This window comes from Anas platyrhynchos, chromosome 12, assembly GCF_047663525.1.
Source record: "Anas platyrhynchos isolate ZD024472 breed Pekin duck chromosome 12, IASCAAS_PekinDuck_T2T, whole genome shotgun sequence".
In the NCBI taxonomy this organism is placed as follows: domain Eukaryota; kingdom Metazoa; phylum Chordata; class Aves; order Anseriformes; family Anatidae; genus Anas; species Anas platyrhynchos.
Window position 1 is genome coordinate 199,955 of NC_092598.1, and position 17,113 is coordinate 217,067.

At 47.8% G+C, this 17,113-nt stretch overlaps 1 protein-coding gene across 2 annotated transcripts; it reads right to left on the reverse strand.

Moving 5' to 3' along the window:
• Positions 1 to 56: 56 nt before the first annotated feature.
• Positions 57 to 9,799, reverse strand: TAT (tyrosine aminotransferase). 2 transcript variants are annotated; one of them, XM_005028790.6, is made up of 12 exons: positions 9,640 to 9,799; positions 7,758 to 8,000; positions 7,440 to 7,544; positions 6,535 to 6,602; positions 6,015 to 6,173; positions 5,680 to 5,818; positions 5,053 to 5,105; positions 4,523 to 4,675; positions 3,564 to 3,692; positions 3,131 to 3,214; positions 1,530 to 1,628; positions 57 to 751 (listed from the first exon to the last, which is right to left on the reverse strand). In XM_005028790.6, the coding sequence occupies exons 2-12, from the start codon at positions 7,990 to 7,992 to the stop codon at positions 608 to 610; spliced, it is 1,368 nt and encodes a 455-aa protein (XP_005028847.2). In that variant the 5' UTR covers positions 7,993 to 8,000; positions 9,640 to 9,799; the 3' UTR covers positions 57 to 607. The 2 variants fall into 2 exon arrangements, with proteins under 2 accessions (XP_005028847.2, XP_071899945.1); XM_072043844.1 differs by having other exon boundaries at positions 7,758 to 7,993; positions 9,640 to 9,776.
• Between the last annotated feature and the right edge of the window lie 7,314 nt (positions 9,800 to 17,113).

A 17,113-nucleotide genomic window follows, 5' to 3' on the forward strand; every position in this document is an offset into this window, starting at 1 on the left:
GGTGACCCAGCCAGCAGCCTGGACCTGACCTGGTACAGTAGAAGCACACTATGGGGTCTGCCATCTCAGAACATTTATTAATAATAATAAAAAAAAAAAAGTCACAATAACTTACTCCCTTTGTTGCACAAAGGGCTTGGTATAAAGAGCTCTGACCTCCTAAGTTAAGACAGGTGAGAGGTGGGTGAGTGTCTCTTGTCCTCTGAGACCACGACCATCTCCTGCCCCAGAGGGGGAGTGCAGGCAGCACGGGAGCTACTGGCCACACAGGGCCGTAGGCTGCAGGTCCTGGTGCAGAATCAGCCATGTGCCCCTGCCTGCAGCTTGTTCATGGGCAGCACAGACCACTGTGGGGTGAAGATACTGAGTATATGGAGACCACAGACACCAGATGCCAGAGGGTGTGGGAGCTGCAGTGGAAAAGAGAGAAGTGTCTGCTTCTTTCCATGAGCTTAGGGGGTCTGTGAAGAAAAAAAAAAAAAAAAAAAGCGCGAAGCAGCAGGACAGCAGCTGCCTACAGGCAGGGGGTTGTGGGGCTGGCTGGACACAGCTCTGCCTGCTGCCTCACACAAGATCTAGCCAGGCAGAGGCAGGAGGCTGGCTGTGGCTACTTGTCACACTCCAAATCCTGGGCCCCCTCAGCACCCTGGTAGTGCATCTCGCAGAACTCCTGGATGCGACTGCAGGCCTCCAAGATCATCTCCTCAGGTACAGTGATCACCACACGGAAGAAATTTGGGTACTCAAAGCACTGAAATGATAAAGGATAAAACTGACAGATTATCTGGGATAAAGCTGGTGTCTCAGAGCCCCGCCTTGGGGCCACATGTGTAATAACAAATGAAAATGGTCAGTGTAGGACATTGACCGAGGACAGTAAGGCCAGACTCTTGCTCCCTTAGACTGTCTGTTCCATTTCAAATAGGTCTCCCAGCTCCATTTGGGAAATTTCTCAGTGCAGACATAATGCTGTAGGGGTCACAGACCAAAGGACTGCATGGATTGTGTAAGACATAAGGATACCTCTCTCCTCCTCAAAGGCTTACAGAAGGCTAGGACTGGAGAAAGTCTGGGGCCTGTCTGGATTCAGTGTAGAAAGTGGAGTAGGAAGGAGATAGGCAGAGGGACAGACTACAGGCTGAGAATTATGCCCTGTGCCTACAGGCTCAAGAGACTATAAATGGGGCATACAAAGGAAGATAGGTGGGAGCAGTCCTGAGTCTCTGAGGGAGTGGCTTCAGCAAGGAGGTATGGAGGTACGTTCATTCCACGGATACAGCTCTGCCAACATCAGAAATACAGAGCAAATTTGGAGCTGCAAAGGTCCTGAGAGCTCGACCAAGGGCTGTTAGTAAGCCAGATATCTCCAGCCCCCATCCTTGCACACTGTACTTAGAGCATGACAGTGCATGGACATTGCATACAGAATTTCCAAACTATCCCCAGAATTTAGGGTTGCAGTTTGCTATTTGCTTCTATCCCTGTGCTTAGGCCCCACACACCTATGGGACTCTCAATGTCATGCTTACTGTGGCCGGCAGGCAGAACACAGACTGCTCCGAGATGAGCCGCTCAGTGAACTCCACATCATTTTCAAACTCAGGGAAATGCTCCATCTCAATTTCAACCTGCAGCAGAAGGATGGAACATGGCAACCAAAGGCACCAAAACTATCTGCAGTGTCCCCTGCTTACCCACAATGCCCAACAGTTTCCCAGCCAAATGCAGCTGCCTGCCCTCAGGGATTTTTGCTCATTATTTGGGCTGACTGGAATGCAAGACAAACAAATATATATAAGTGAACACTGGGGATTTTTTAAGTAAAGTAAAACAAACTGCCCAAAGCTGGAATTTCTGTTAAGGGCAGCTTTAGTCAAAAGCTGAATAACACAGGTACAGGAACCCATTAGAAATGAAAAGGGATAAATCCAGATAAGGAAGAAGTGTGAGAAAAGTCTATCCAATATCTATTAGTAATTTTGTCATCCAAGAAATCTGTAATGTAAGAAAGCAATAGAAGACAAATTAATGAGTTTTAAGATGAGAAAAAAGATAATGTCTGGAATGCTAAGAAGAAAGGAAGTGTTCAATAACTACTTCTGTATCAGGAAAGAAAGAGGTTGTCCCCATATCAAATAAGGACAGTGAGATCCTGTCTTTTTGTTTTTAATCCAGAAATAATTGTAGACATCTCATTAAGATATTCTAAACTAAAAGCAGTTGAGAAATAATTTGCATGCAGAAGTTCTAGAAGAGTCAGTGGAAGAAAAAATTCACTAGGTGATTTCTTTTGGAATAAGTGTTCAAATACTGCAGAAATACTAGAGGCATGGATGACTCTTAGAACTATGCCTCTACACAAACATCATAAAAAGAATGATCTGTGTAGCTCTGGGTAAGGTTGTAAACAAGGTCTACTGATAAAGATTTTTCTATTGAACTTGGGTGAGACTGACATTGCAATATTTTCTACTTCTGGATCCATCTTTTTTTATTTTTTTATTTTTTTTCCTCAAAGCTGTGGAAAAACCCAAAACGTGAGACCAAAGGAAGATACACGTAGAAATGTACTAAACCTGAGACTTAAGTATTTAAGTTGAGCTTGTTGAGATGAAAAAGGAAACTTCAGTACACCATAAAGAGATAAAACAAAACAAAAAACAAAACAACAACAAAAAAAACCAACCAACCAAAAACAAACAAACAAACAAACAAACACGAACATACATGAAAAGGCAGAAGAAGAGGCAACAGTATAGGCAGAAGATAGCCATGTGGGAATAAGGCTACACCTTTAACAGCAGGTATGACTTGTGATATAGAGGATTTCCATTGGCAGCTGGCTTCAAATCCAGATAAAAACAACATTGTTTTGCAATGTACAACTCACTGAGTGCTCCGCAGGTACAAGCAGGTTAAATGTACCAGCCTCTACTGTGTGAGTAGTAAGCAACATATGGTAGTTTTCTAAAATGACCAAGGGATGGTTCCACTGTTCTGAGCAATGTGAAGACGCATGGTAGTGGGGACCTAGTGCTAAGCACTAATTTGAAGCCATTGACAGCTACAGCAGAGAGACCTAGGGTGACCAATGATGGTCAGAAAACAGCATTTCACTCTCCTCACTTACCATGAGGTACATGGCTCCAGCAGGCCGGACAGGCTGGAGGCCTGGGATAGCTGATAGGGCAGCATAACAAAGGTCAGCATTGGACTGAAAAGCAGAAAGAAGAAAGTTCAGAAACAGGAGAAATTCCAGGAAGCTGATCAGCAAATGGAAGCCAAGCTCTGGATCAGGACTATAAACAAGTTTGCCCACTGCAAATAAAGGGGCAAGGAACGCAAACAACATGGGTGATCATGGCCTTGAGTACACTGAGCTGAGCTCAGCAAATCAGGGATGAATGCCTTACCGCTTGGGTCACAGCTTTAGCTGCAGGGCTGGGCTTCCTGAAACTTGTCATAACCAGTATTCCTGCCATGAGGATAGGCTAGAGAGATATTGATTTCCCCCACCCCAAACAACACATGAACAAACTGATGTCCTGTGACAGCCTTTTTACCTTAAGGATGCTGAGGGTGTTGTGGTAGAACTCAGGAGGCGTCTGGTGCAAGATACGCTCCAGTGCTCCTTGGACAATTGTACATGGTCCTAGGATCCTCTGACTCAGTCTAAGAAGGCCATCCCTGATCTGAAAGAAGCATGATGATATTTGCAACTCAGTGTGCTTTTTTGAAGAAAAGAGGCAGTTCCAAGGCCTGTTGTCTGCATTTCTACAGCTGTTAATGTTGCTCTCTTCAGTAAGCATACAAAGTACTTAGGAATATTTGCTTGATTACATTACAGGTATCTGCAGACTATTTACAGTGTCATTCTCTTGTCTCCAGTTAGGAATTGTAATGCCAGCAGAAACATCCTTCTGATCTTCCCACTTAGAACATGCTTGATTATAGCTAATATTCTTGCTAAATAGAGACAGAGCTGCTCCAAAAGCCTCTTTGCATGTCCGTTAGGTTTTGGTTCACAATACACACTTTCAAAGCCAGGTAGGAAAAAACATTAGCTCTTCTGCTCACTCAATTGCTGGTCTGTTCTCTCTCTTCCCATGAAGAAAGCCCTCTAGGTCAAAGGATCACTGCAGTAGGTGGTTGCTCTCGTAACACAGATGAAGCGATAGATAACACACTGGCTACAATGCATGCTGCTTTGGTCCCACTTTAAAGGGAAAACAGATGAGAGCACACTGACCCCACATACTGGATAAATCATGCAATGCTATCAGTACACATGAGCTGTTTGACAGAAGGCAGCAGAAACAAGTAAGACAGGTGAAAGGCAATATATGGGAGCAGATGGACTAAGGAATGGACATGAGCAGCCAGCATGTGCAGAAAAACATGTGAGCAACTCACATGAAAGCAAAAGAGGATTGCATGCCTGTATCAGTCAAAGCCCTGGTGATTCACACACCGAACACATCACAAGTTTGTTGCCAAGGCAGTGACACTTGGAAATTCTCACCTCATTACCAAAGATGTCTCTCCTGTCATGGATTAGGATCCAGCCCATTCGCCAGCCAGGGACAAGCCATCGCTTTGCCAAGCCACCACAGGACAAGATGGGCACATTGGTGCTGAGAGTTGCAATGGGTTCATATTTGCAGTCAGCAAACACCTGTGATAGGAGGCTTTGTTAGGGTTGTTCTCATCTCTCATTGTGAAAACAGGGGCTTGTGCACAAGGCACAATAAGAAAGGGGGCAGTAAAGTGATAGGAAATGATGGTGAAAGCTCCCAGCTTCAAGGGTATGAAGACAGTAAGTGCATTCACATGGGAGTGAGATATTTGGAAAGAAAAAAAAAGAGCTGGACATGAGAGGTACTCTCAGAACTGCACTTTACAGGACTGGGAGCTCCAGGTGTGTACACGCACAGTACAGGGGAGTGAAGCTGTCGCTCACCTCCAGAGTGCTCACTGCCCTGGGGCTGAAGGGAAAGTGCATCACAAAGGACAGGTAGCATACGGATGCAAAGGTCTGCAATAGACACTCACCATGTCTCCGTAGATTTCATCAGCAAGGATGGGAACACACTGTCTTGATGCCACTGCGAGAGAGAGAGCATTCAGCCTGGTCATCCTGCATCCTCCATAAGAGGAGACTTGGCCTTTTCTACAGGGCCTGGCAGGGCTCCCTCAGAGCCCTCTGTACCAGGACAGCAGGTCCCTATCTTCCTTCTACAGCAAGGAGTTCATTTGGAGAGCCTTGTCCTGGCTGAGCCTGCTTCTGCTCTAACTTGTAGGTGTAGGTAGTACAGCCCCCTGCACTGACAGGCCAGTGCTCAGGAGCTGTAATGCTCCCTGTGATCGCACTCCTGTGGAGCAAGAGTGGGGAAATGAGCAGTCCAAGTCACACAGGGCATTTGAGAAAGACCAAGACACACACTCTTCGTGTTCTTGCTCACATAAGGCAAACCCTTCACACTGAGCAAACCCTGCTTCATGGTCTGCAGTCAGTTATGAGAAAAGAGGCAACCCCCAGGACCACAGCACTGCTTCCCTACAGTGCTGTCACATAGCAGGGCAGCCACCACAGCCCTGCAGAAACAGTGATTGAGGCACATGCACTGTGGGCAGACACTAGACTGTACTCATACTCCAGCTACATGCAAGCAGTCTCACCTGCCAGGATCTTCTGGAGGTGGCTTTTGCTGAACACAGAACCACAGGGGTTTGATGGGTTGTTCACAATCAGGCAAGCTGTTTTCTCATCCACCAGGGACTCCAAGTGCTTCAAATCAATTTCCCAGGACTTCTCTGGCTAATGAAGGGAAGAAGAGGGGAAGCACAGTGGAAGAATCATACATGCTGCACAGAGGCATGACAAGGTGCCCAGGGGTGCTCAGTTCATCTTTAAGCCACTTCCCAGTCAGAGACAAAGTGTTTTTGTTTATTTATTTATTTTAAGAAGGAGAGGCAGAGGTGTCACAGTTGCCCTTTCCAGACCTGTCACTTACCAAGAGGTTGTAAAGTTTAACTTCAATTCCCATGGACAGTGCCAGAGTCTTGTAGAGGGAGAAGCCAGGCCGTGGCACCAGGATGTTCTGCCCTGGGTTAGCCAGCACTGCCAAGGCAAGCTCTATCGCCTGGCTGCAGCCACTTGTTAAGATGACGTCCTGCAAACAGCACACAGGAGTGAGTGGAAAGCACAGCCACTCTGAGGATTTCCAGCCACACAAGAGTGCCCAGGCTCTGCCAGGGAAGAGCTTTTCAACCAAAAAGACTAGTGTGGAGCCTGAGTGAAGGCAGGTAACCTCCAACAACTGGAGAGCTCAGCCTCCTCCAAAGAGGAGGGTCCAGGGCAAGGGATGGGAGCAGCAGGCCAGTGTAGGACAAGGCCATGAGGTACCCTTCTGTGCCACATTTAGGCAGGGGAGGGACAGAGCTGGGGCAAGGTCCTCATGCTGCATGGGCTAGACACAGACAGCAGCACCCTGCCTGCACTGTAGTGGGAATTCCTCAACTGGGCACCAGTACCTGGGCCTCCAGTGGTGCCTCTGGACAGTTGTAATATGCAGCCACTGCTTCCCGGCAGGACTGGTAGCCTGGGGAGAGAAGAACAAGACATGGTAGGAAGGCTTTTACAGAACATTTCAGTTTTCTTGCCAGGAAAAGGCTCGTAGCTGCCTGTCTAGCCAGGGCAAGCCCATTAGTGACATTGTCCAAAGGTGGCAGAGACCATCCTGCCTCAGGCCAGGTGCAATGCAGCTCCATGTCTGGACCAGGTGTGTCAAACGCAAGAAAGTCTCTGGGAACTATCAAACATGGAGCTCTCTGGAGCTGACTAGAGTGTAGTTAGGGAGCTGTTACGCCCCGGCAAAAAGCCAAATGCTGTTACATGACCTTCACTGCTAAGTGGTGCCACATGGGCAGCCCTCCCTGTACCAGGTCCCTCACTGTCACCACGTGGAGAGTGTCCTGTGAGGCAGGAGTGATCTATGCTCTGTGCATGCTGTTTGTATTAACTGCAAACAAGGCCCATGTTCTCTGCAAAGGCAGGGAATGCAAAGGGGTCCTGGTCAGGGCATAACAGAAGTAAATTGGCTGCAATCCATGTCAGGGAGACACAGACCTTTGGCTTTCTGGATTTCTGATACTCTGCCTGCTCAAATGGCATGGGAAACAAACACAGCTATTGTGAGGCACTGGACCTTGTTGGTGTTTCAGGGAAAGCACTCATATAATGTCTACTCAAACAGATCATGCAGGAAAGGGCACTAATGGCATCTTGGGGGATATATGTTCATGTGCTCCTGTGACTACTGGTGAGGGCAGCTGCAGGGTGCTACTGTGGACATCTGTAGGCTCTACATACCTGCTATAGGGTAGGACCTCACATGTGCCTTCATCCCACTTTCATAGGGGTAGCTCTGTCAACTTACCAACAGATGGAGCATAGCCATTGTAACGTCCTGAGTCCAAAACCTCTTTCACAGCCCGTGTGACCTCATCATTTGTGGGAAGATTTCCAAAGACCGTCGGGTCTCCTTTTCAAAGATTGAAAAATAGTAAAAATCAATGGAGGGGAAAAAACAAAAACAAAACCAAAAAAACTTCTCACTGGTCTGTGGCAGGCACAGAGATGTGTGGTAAACTTCCATATCCCTGTGTGGTTCCACAAACTTTGTGCTTCAGAGCCCTGCAATCTGCTAGCCCCCATAGCCCACCCCACTGCTCAGAGTCAATAGCACTGTGCTCACCTAAAGACAAGGAAATCATAGCTTTCTTTGGGTTGGGCTCCACCTTCATGCTGTCTACAATGGCTCGGACAGGATTGAAAGTCTTCTTTGACATTTCAGAAGCCCTGACAGCCCATCTTGGCTTCCGGCCCTTCATCTTTCCCAGTGACATGCTGTTTCCATTGGTCTTGAGATGAACATCCAGCAGAGGGGCATGATCTCCAGGGCCGTTCACTTGGATCAAGTACGAGTCCATCCTGAAAACTGTTAGTAGTAGATGGGTTTCCTTAGCTTAGTTAACATACGCCAGACAAAAACTCTGCCTACCTGGGAGAGTGTCTATGACTCTCCAAAAGCAAAACTTCTGGAAGCTGCAGAACTTACCTACTACCTATGGACAAATCAGTCACCAACAGCAAGTAGAGCTGTTCTTGGAGCCAGGATGGAGTGAAACTGAACACATAAATGAGTACAACGGAGTGGGAAAGACAAAGGCAACACTCTGGAGTAGCCACACTACTTCTTTGCATGGATGCACTTGCTGTGCTGTGGAGGAGCAGCCCTCGCTAAATCCATCAGCCAGGAGTTAGCAGCACACCACAGTCATTGTGTGGCTTCAGATTCAGTGTTCCACTGACAGGAGGGCCAGCTGTTGTGTTGTGTCCCCCCACCAGACCTCAAGCAGTAACTACAAGGATCAGCCCACTGTGTGTCTGTGTCACATCCAGTCCACAGAGTACTAATATCAAACTTTAGATATCAGAAAAGTAGCTCTGATCTTATGTTATCAGGATATACTTGGCAGTGATAAGGTATTAGCTACAGACAGCTGTCTCTGTCAGCAGAGCAACAGGGAGCAACAGCCCCATGCAATGCTCTAGATTAAAGGGCTGTCCTTAGAAAATGGAGCAAGACTGGTAGGGCCAAGAGGGAAATCTGGGTAGTGACACCATACTAGGCAAAGGGCCTGTAGCCCTGCCTGAGGCTGAGTAACAAGCAAGGCACAGCAGAGGATCAGCTGCTTTCTAGACCTCAAAAAGCATGCATGAAAGTGGCTTACACACCTGAGCATGTATACCCAAAGCACAAGCCAGTCCCAGACAGCAAATTCATTACTTAAGAACTAGAGCTGACTCAGGAGTTTCTACCTCCAGAAGGGTAGAGAGAAGGCATGAAGATACCTCTAGAGCCACCAAGCCCTTTCTCACAGACACCAGCACAGTGTCTCATAATCTTGCCATCAGCAGCTCATGCTCTGTCTCTGTACAGACTATTTCTCTGCTCCACTGAGAGTATTCACTGAACTGTAGCCCTTTCCTGATGGCAGTTGCATAGCCCATGCACTGTTAGATGCCATGCTCTCAGATACTCAGGGCACAACAGAAAAGGGAGCTGGCTCCCCTGTCCTTGCTGCAGACACTGATCTGGAGGGATTATATTATTAACTGGTTCTGGCAAGAGTTGCCACCTGAACAAATATCTCATTGCTTCAGTGAGGTTTGAACCCAGAGATGCCCCATGCTGCTACAGTTACTCTACCAGAAGTGCTTCCTTAACTTATTTAAAGTGACTGAGATTATCCTAACAGGGTGGTGGTAACAAAGAAAGAGTTTAGGTTTCCTGCTATTAACACCTTCTGGGTCTCCTTTGCACCAAAAGAAAGGTAGACGAAGAACTACACAGCAGGGCTGCACAAAAACTGAGCAGAGAAATGAGCAATATATCTAATTTCAACATTAGGGCTGAGTCCCAGCGCATGGTGCAAAACCCAGCAGAGTCACACCATGGTTCTGATGTGACTGGGAATTACATATGCAGGCAAAACAGATGCCTTCAGCATAGGCAGCGAGGGAAAAACCCACTACTCCCCCTGAAAGAAGCAAGGTACCAGACAATACTTTACCTGCTACAGCACAGACAGGGAGGCACCAACAAGCTTAGAGGTCCAGTCCCTACTTTTCATCCAGGACAAATCCTCTCAAGAGGAAATTCCAGCAAATTCTTGCTCATGAAATAAGCCCCCAAACTGGGCGTTGGGTCAGAAGCCGTTAGCCATTGGCTCACAGAGAGGGCTGCTCTCTCCACCCAGAAGTGCCCTCTCCTCCCCACTGTAACTTCATTCATTTCAAACACCTGAAACATGCCTGCACATTAACTCTTTCTGGGGGTAGCCTACAGAGGGACACAATTTTGCTTCTTGGAGGCACTGGGCTACCACTCTTCTGCATCACTTCCCTCTGTCCTCAAAGGGGAAGAATCCCACAAAGCAGACCACAGTATTCCAAGCCCTAGCATCTTGTAATGAACCAAGAGAGAAGTGTTGGACCCTGAAGCCTCCAGACAGAATTAGTATGTCCTGCTTGCCTCAAAGGCCCTGGACACCCAGTGTACCAGCTGAGAAAGTACAATTTGTGGCATCACTTACACACAGGGGACATCTTTGTCCATAGGCTGAAAGGAGGCAGGCCCTTCCATAGCAGGCATCTGTGAGGCACCAGGAGATGAAAAGTTAAAGGAAGCTCAAGTTGCTTTTATTGTTGTTGTTGTTTGGTTTTGTTATTGTTGCAAGGCCCAAACAAACTCTTCATGAGGGCAAATAACACATATGATGCAATTAATTCTCCACTGATAGTACTGCAAAGCACAGATGATGCCATTCCCAGAAGGCCCTTTTTTCCTTATAGATGTAAATCTGTGCTTTCTTGTCCTTTGCCTGCTACAGGCCTGGGGTAAGTAAGAGGCATCTGCTCCCTCCCTGTCTTCCAAGGGCTGCTCCCTGCCACCCTGGCAGCAAATGGCTGGAGATCAAAAAGTTGGTCAGGGACAAGACGCATCCTGCTAATCCCCTGGCGAATGGACTGCTGATACTATTGCAGAGGCCAGCGGTCACTGTGATTTTGTCTGTTCATACCCACTCTGCTCCTGTGTGTGTATGTGTGTGTGTGAATGGGCGTTCAGCACATGCCCACTGCTCCACCAGCAATAAGGCTGCACCTTCCCAGGTGCTAACTGTGTGTGTCCTCTCCAGCCCAGCGCTGGGGCTGGGCGATGCTGCTGGGGGGTCATAACCTGCTATTGGCCACAGTGCTGCAATGAGGGTGATGGGGGCCAGGGACTCTGGTGCTGGAGACAAGCTAGGAGATGGTGGGTTGCAGCCAGTGGGTCTGGGCAGAGACCCTAGACCCAGGCTGGCTGGCAGGCCTCCCACAGTAGCCATGCTGGGGGCTTTGGCCATGGAATAGTGCCTTTCAAAAACATTTGACAGAGAAATGTCTTCTGTGGAAGCTGGCTGGATTCTCTTCTGTCAAGAGCCTCACAGTTCTGGATTGTTTCTTCTCTCCTTTTTGCTGAACCCTGACATGAGCAAAATTCAGAAGCTCAGTCACTCCCTCTCCAAGCACCTATGGGTACCTTTCTTGCTTCCCCCAGCCAGCCCCATATCTTACCATGTTGCAGCCCTGACAGAGTTAAAAGTGGTGTCAGGAAGCTTCAAGGACGCTGCTGCCTGTTCTGCCTAGCAACAACCCTGAAGATGATGCAACTGGAGCTCTACCTGACATCCTGCACACTGCAGTGGAGTTCAGGGGAGGGCATGATGGAAGCCTGCTGCCAAGAGAGAAAAAAAATGTGGCTCTGGAGGCAGAGGTAGACTCAGTTATGTAAGGAGGAAAACCTGGCCAGATAGGAGAAAGACACAGTGCAATGGGATCAGTGGGTTTCTGCTGCTGTTGCTATGCCCTTCTCCTTTCTCTGTATGACTCCAGTCCTTTTCTAGATGATCTACCCTACCCCCACCCCTTGTGCTACGTGGAACAAAGGAACAAAGCATGAGCACACAGCTCAGCACTTCATGTTCCAAGTGCAAGGTCCTGCATCTGGGCCAGGGCAACCCTAAGCACAAATACAGACTGGGTGCAGAATGTACCGAGAGCAGCCCTGAGGAGAAGGACCTCTTGCAGCACAGAAAGCCAACTGTATTCAAGGCTGCATCAAAAGCAGTGTAGCCAGCAAGTCGAGGGAGGTGGCTCTCCCCCTCTGTTCTGCTCTCATGAGACCCTATCTGGAGTGCTGTGTTCAGCTCTGGGGCCCCCAGCACAAGAAGGACATGGACCTGTTGAAACAAGTCCAGAGGAGGGCCACAAAGATGACCAAGGGTCTGGAGTTCCTCTTCTATGAAGACAGGCTGAGGGTGTTGGTGTTGTTCAACCTGGAGAAGAGAAGGCTCCAGGTAGACCTTATAGAGGCATTCCAGTACCTAAAGTGGGCTATAGAAAAACTAGAAAGTGACTCTTTATCTGGCAGTGCAGTGACAGGACAAGGGGGAATGGCTTTAAACTAAAAGAGGGTAGATTTGGAATAGACATTATGAATAAATTCTTTGCTCTGAAAGTGATGAGGCACTGGAACGGGTTGCCCAGAGAAGCTGTGGATGCCCCATCCCTGGAAGTGTTTAAGGCCAGGCTGGATGGGGCTTTGAGCAATCTGGCCTACTGGGGGGTGTCCCTGCCCATGGCAGGGGGTGTGGAAGGGGTGGGGTGGGGGTAATTAAATGATCTTTAATACTCCTTCCAACCCAAATCATTCTGTGAGACTTTGATTCTGATTCTCCAAATACAGGGATGCCTGCCCTTGTACAGTGCAGCAAAAGAGGTGGCCACACTCTGTAGGATGCATTACTACCAGTAAGGCAGTTGGTTGCCCCCTGTACCCCTCCAGCTACTTGCTAGTCCCTACCATCTGTTCCTCTTTCTCAGCTGAAGGTCTCCCCTGAAGGTCTTTTGTTGCATACCTCTTCATCTCCCTCTTCTGTAGTTTCAGCAATTGGCCTTTGTCTCTTCCCAGTGGAAGAAGAAACTTGGTAATGGCTTCAATGTTTCTTTGGTACTACCTTGTTCTGATTGCCCAGAGGTCTGTTTCTGTGAAGAGAGTCCAAATCTAGGTGGGCAAGCAGTTGCTTCTTCCTGGACCAGCCAGAGCTACGAAGGAGGACTGACAAACAGCTGCTTGACTAAGGCATGAACTCAAGCATCACTGCACTGACAAACCTGTGTCTGCATCAGGCTGCAGGCACTTCATGCACCGGTAGAGTTTTGTGCATGTGCTCTGCACTCTTTTTCAGGGTATACAGCTCCAGGGACAGACACTTAACCAGTACTCTGCACAAAAATTAACTGGCATCTATTACAAATCGCTTCAGTAATTATTTTCTCTTGTTTTGCTTTTCTTTTCATCAATTTCTGTCCAGTCTTTTCTGACACTGGCATAACCCTAACCATTCAGGGGTGGTTTCCACAAGTATTTGTGTAGCCTAATCTCTGTTTAGTCATTTCCAGCTAAATCTGCTTTTAATAACCACGTATGTGATTTTTCCTTGTTAATCTCTCACTTAGATAAGCAAATAGTCCTGGAGACTCCTTGTTTCTGGTGAATTTTGTGACTGTTTATTGATTCCTAATATTTACATACATCTATAATATCTACAACACTGCAGAAGCTCTCCTGAAATGCAAGGAACAACCCTTGTCTGTTACAGGTCAGGTCACATGAGCACTCTGAAAACTGCACAAATTCATAGTTAAATCTGCCTTGTGCATAGACAGAGCTGTTTTGCCAAACTTGCATATATCCACATATATTAAACCATCACAATGGTTGTGCCTCCAGCAATCTTAATTGTCCAGCATTCAGCTGAAATTGAGCACAGCATTTCTTTGCAGAATCAGGGCAGAAAATTAGCTAAAAACCAAAAACAACCAACCAACCAACCAACCAAAAAAAACCACCATAAACTCAACCTCCCCCCAAAACAAAACAAACAAACAACAACAACAAAATAGCTAGGTTATACAAAACTGTGCAAATATTTAGGAGCCAGAAAGACAGCAGAATCCACAGTGACTCAAAGCCAGTAACTAGTAACTCCAAAATATATAGTACCTACTTTACCTACCTGCCTGTAATTAGGATGAATTTTGATTTGACCTCAGAAATATAAATCTGAAAAGTATGAAAGGCAAATTGCACAGTCTAGCTAGAGACACCGAATTCTGGAAAAGTAGCCTGTGTACAGCAAACGTTTTCCGGTGCCCTTGTGAGATGAGCTCTGGAAAGGGGAGCAGCGGCTTCTGGGGCCTGTGTGATCTCTGCACTTCTTCTGAAAGTGGATCAAGGTGACTCACACTGTGCATGCACATGGGGCATTTCTGTGGGGACAGCGATACTCTGGGTAGTCATTCACATTGAGGCTCCTTTGTAGAGTTCTCTTATGCAGGCCTTGGTCCAGGCTGGAAACAGGTGCATTAATACACCTGCCTTAATGAGCGTTAGCTCCCACCATAGCAATTCCTCTCTGTTAAGAAAACTAGGGAGTGTAAAGACCAAATGCTTTCATGTCCATAAGGTCTTGTGGACCTCTTGTAATACCAATGTCTGCAACTGCAGTGCCACAGCTTGATGCTGGCTGTGCTGCGCAATCTGAATTTCTCTTCCCAGCCACTGATCACTGTAGCACTGGGGAAGGGAAAGAGTCCAACAATCATGAGGGACTGTGCGCTGCTCAGCCTTGGCCTTGAATCCATGTGCAGGACACTTGCAAGTATGCTGAAAAAAGCAGACCTTCCCCCAAGTTCATCGAGCATCAGCAGCACTGATGAACTACAGGCCCTGCAGCCACAATGAAGGGCTTGCAAGTCCTCTTACAGCTGCTGCGAAGAATGCTCCACACAGCATGAGTGCTATTGGCTCCAGCGTGCAGGCACTGCAAAGAGAAACACCTTGCCAAGCCTTCCTTTTTGCTTACATCCAGGCAAATGTTGTGTAAGTGTTTGAGTTATGACTTCAGATACTCGTGCTGTTGCATGGTTTGTTGAGGCAACTGCCCCCTGGACGGCCTTGAAGCCAAGAGGGCAGTGACCAGCCAATGGGAACGGGGTGGAAAGGGGCATGGTGGCCCTGCAGGGCAAGGGGACACCTTGAGCTTGCAGTGAGTGGGGTGGGCAGCACCAGCCACCTCACTTTCTTACAGCACAGGCAGGTCAACACCTCTCATGACTGAATTTGAGCCCCAGTGATGGAGGCCTGCCACCTGCCAATGGATCTGCTCCAGTGACAGCTGCTCTTCTCCTTAGGAAGAGGTGGAGGCAGTGTGTGGGGAGTAGGGGGTGGGGGAAAGCATTTTTTTTATTATTTTTTTTGTGTGTGTGTACATACCTAAATCACATCTCTTTTACGTCACATTAAGAACATTGCTTCCTGAACATGCCAACAGCAAACAGGGAGACCATAACACTCCCCTTCTCTTGACAGATTTTTTTACAAGGTTGCAAGTTAAGATGCCTCCCTATTAACAAGCTTGAAAGTTGTGAATAGACACCTGTTCATGCAAATGAAAATACTGTGCTCCATCTTTTTTCATTGGTTATCTTTCTAGAGCTTTCTTTTGCTCTAGAAAAGAGCGGGGGGAGGGGAGGGAGGGGGGAGAAGAATTTCTTCACATGTCCTACATGTGACATTTCTGTTTATACACCCCAGTGATGTTAGTTTTTTTCGCAACAGGATGACATTGTGGACTTGAGTTCAGTCTGTGATTCACAAACACCTCCAGTTCTTTTCTGCAGCACTGCTGCATCGTCATCATCGTGCTGAGTTCATTGTTCCTGTGACTATTTATTTATGTGGGACAGTTGATAAACCTGTTTGTGGTGTTCAGCAGCAATTGTGCTGCAGGTCCCACCTGCCTCACGCTGGAGAAATATGAGGCAGCTCACAACTCACCCTTTCTGCTTCACCCTCCAAGTTCCCAGGGAGGGCACTGAACCAGGTCAGAGCTCTTCGTCCATGGCGAGCCAGGCCAGGCCCTTCCCACCCCTTAGCGCAGCAATGACATCAGGGTCAGCCAGAAACAGAATTGGAAAAAAAAAGGAGGGGGAGAGAAGGGGGGAGGAAAGAGGGGGCAGGGTTAGGGAGAGGGAGAGAGAGGGAGGCCAAAGAAGAGCTAAACGTTAATACAGGTGCCCTGAGTTTCCTGTAGCTCTCTTCTGTTGGTGGCTACCCATTGCAGTGAGAGTAGGAATCCAAAAGGTGATGCTGACCAGGCTCAGCTGGTTTACCAGCTGTGATAATCTGAGCATGATGCAAAGCATTTTGTTAACAATTCTCAATATAGCAACATAAATGGAATAAGATTGACTCAGTTTTGCAATGCTCTGAAGTTTGTACCTCACTTGCTGGCAGCAAACACTCTAGTAAAACACTGATGCACCACCAGATCAACAGTATTTCCCAGCTCTGTCTTTCTTGGAACAAGTAATTCCAGCACATCACAAAATCTGAAGACAATTTTGGCTCAGGTTGCTGGATGATCAGCACAACACTGCATAAGAAACGCTTATTCCACCCCTTCTAATTACCCATAACTTGGTCGTTCATATCCCTTTCACAGCAGTTAACAGCTCTACTAGGAAAAATAGCATTGCCCATAATCCTAAAATTATACAAAGGGTTGCTAACGACTTTTAAGCTCATCCTGTTTATGGCAGCAAGGAGGTCTTAGTTCTAACACATGAACATGAGTGATGAAACACGATCACACCAAAAGGCATGTGGCACGTGCAACAGTCTCACTGATGAGCATCTGCAGTCTCCAGAGCTTTTGTTCTAGGCTCTGCAACAGTTCCTCATTTCCTAACTTTACATCATCCTACAACTCTTTTCCCCCATCTGAAATGGGGTTGAACAAGAAGTTATTTTGTTTTGCTTCTCTCTTATCCCCAGACTAGATAACTTTTAAGGCAAGTTTGCAGGTATCCTGTCCTTCATGGAATAGGGTGAAATGGAGAGGATGGGCAGTGCTGAGTCTGCAGTACTCCAGTTTACAGGCTTCTCGCAGTATCGGGCTACAGTCTTGTTGCTGCACATCGCCAGGAAAGACAAAGGACAAGGCAGACAGTCATGGTTCCGTGATTTAAAGCACCGATGTACTCAAGTCTCGAATGCTGTGTACAGGTCTGATTACACCGAGGGTGTAGGGGAGCAAGGGGCGTCCAGAGAAGGGCAGCTAACACCGCAGCGCACGGTGCAGCTGCTGTACCAGGAGAAACGCAAAGGGCTGCGACTTCTGCTTAGAACGGGGACAGAGGGGCGGGACAGAGGCCTGAGGTGGCAGACGAACCGAGGGCAGGACGCCTTCACCAGCGGCCGCAGCGCAGGAAAAGCGGAACCTCGTGGAAAACTGCGGGCTCGGCTGGCAAGAGGCGCAAGACGGCGCCTTCCGCGCGGCGGGTGGGGTTCGGGGCCGCGCCGCCACCAAGGGCTGCGGGGAGCCTCGGCGGGACGGGGCCGGGGGAGCCGCGCCGAGCCCCGGGCGGGGCGGGCGCCTC

Bases quoted from the DNA above. Each gene is read 5' to 3' on its own strand.
- TAT (XM_005028790.6), bottom strand. From the start codon at position 7,992: ATGGACTCGTACTTGATCCAAGTGAACGGCCCTGGAGATCATGCCCCT. The intron at 5,106-5,679 runs GTGAGACTGCTT...TCTCTCTCGCAG, and splicing joins CCTCCAGAAGATCCTGGCAG to TGGCATCAAGACAGTGTGTT. The intron at 1,629-3,130 runs GTAAGTGAGGAG...CTTCTGCTGCAG, and splicing joins CTGGAGCCATGTACCTCATG to GTTGAAATTGAGATGGAGCA.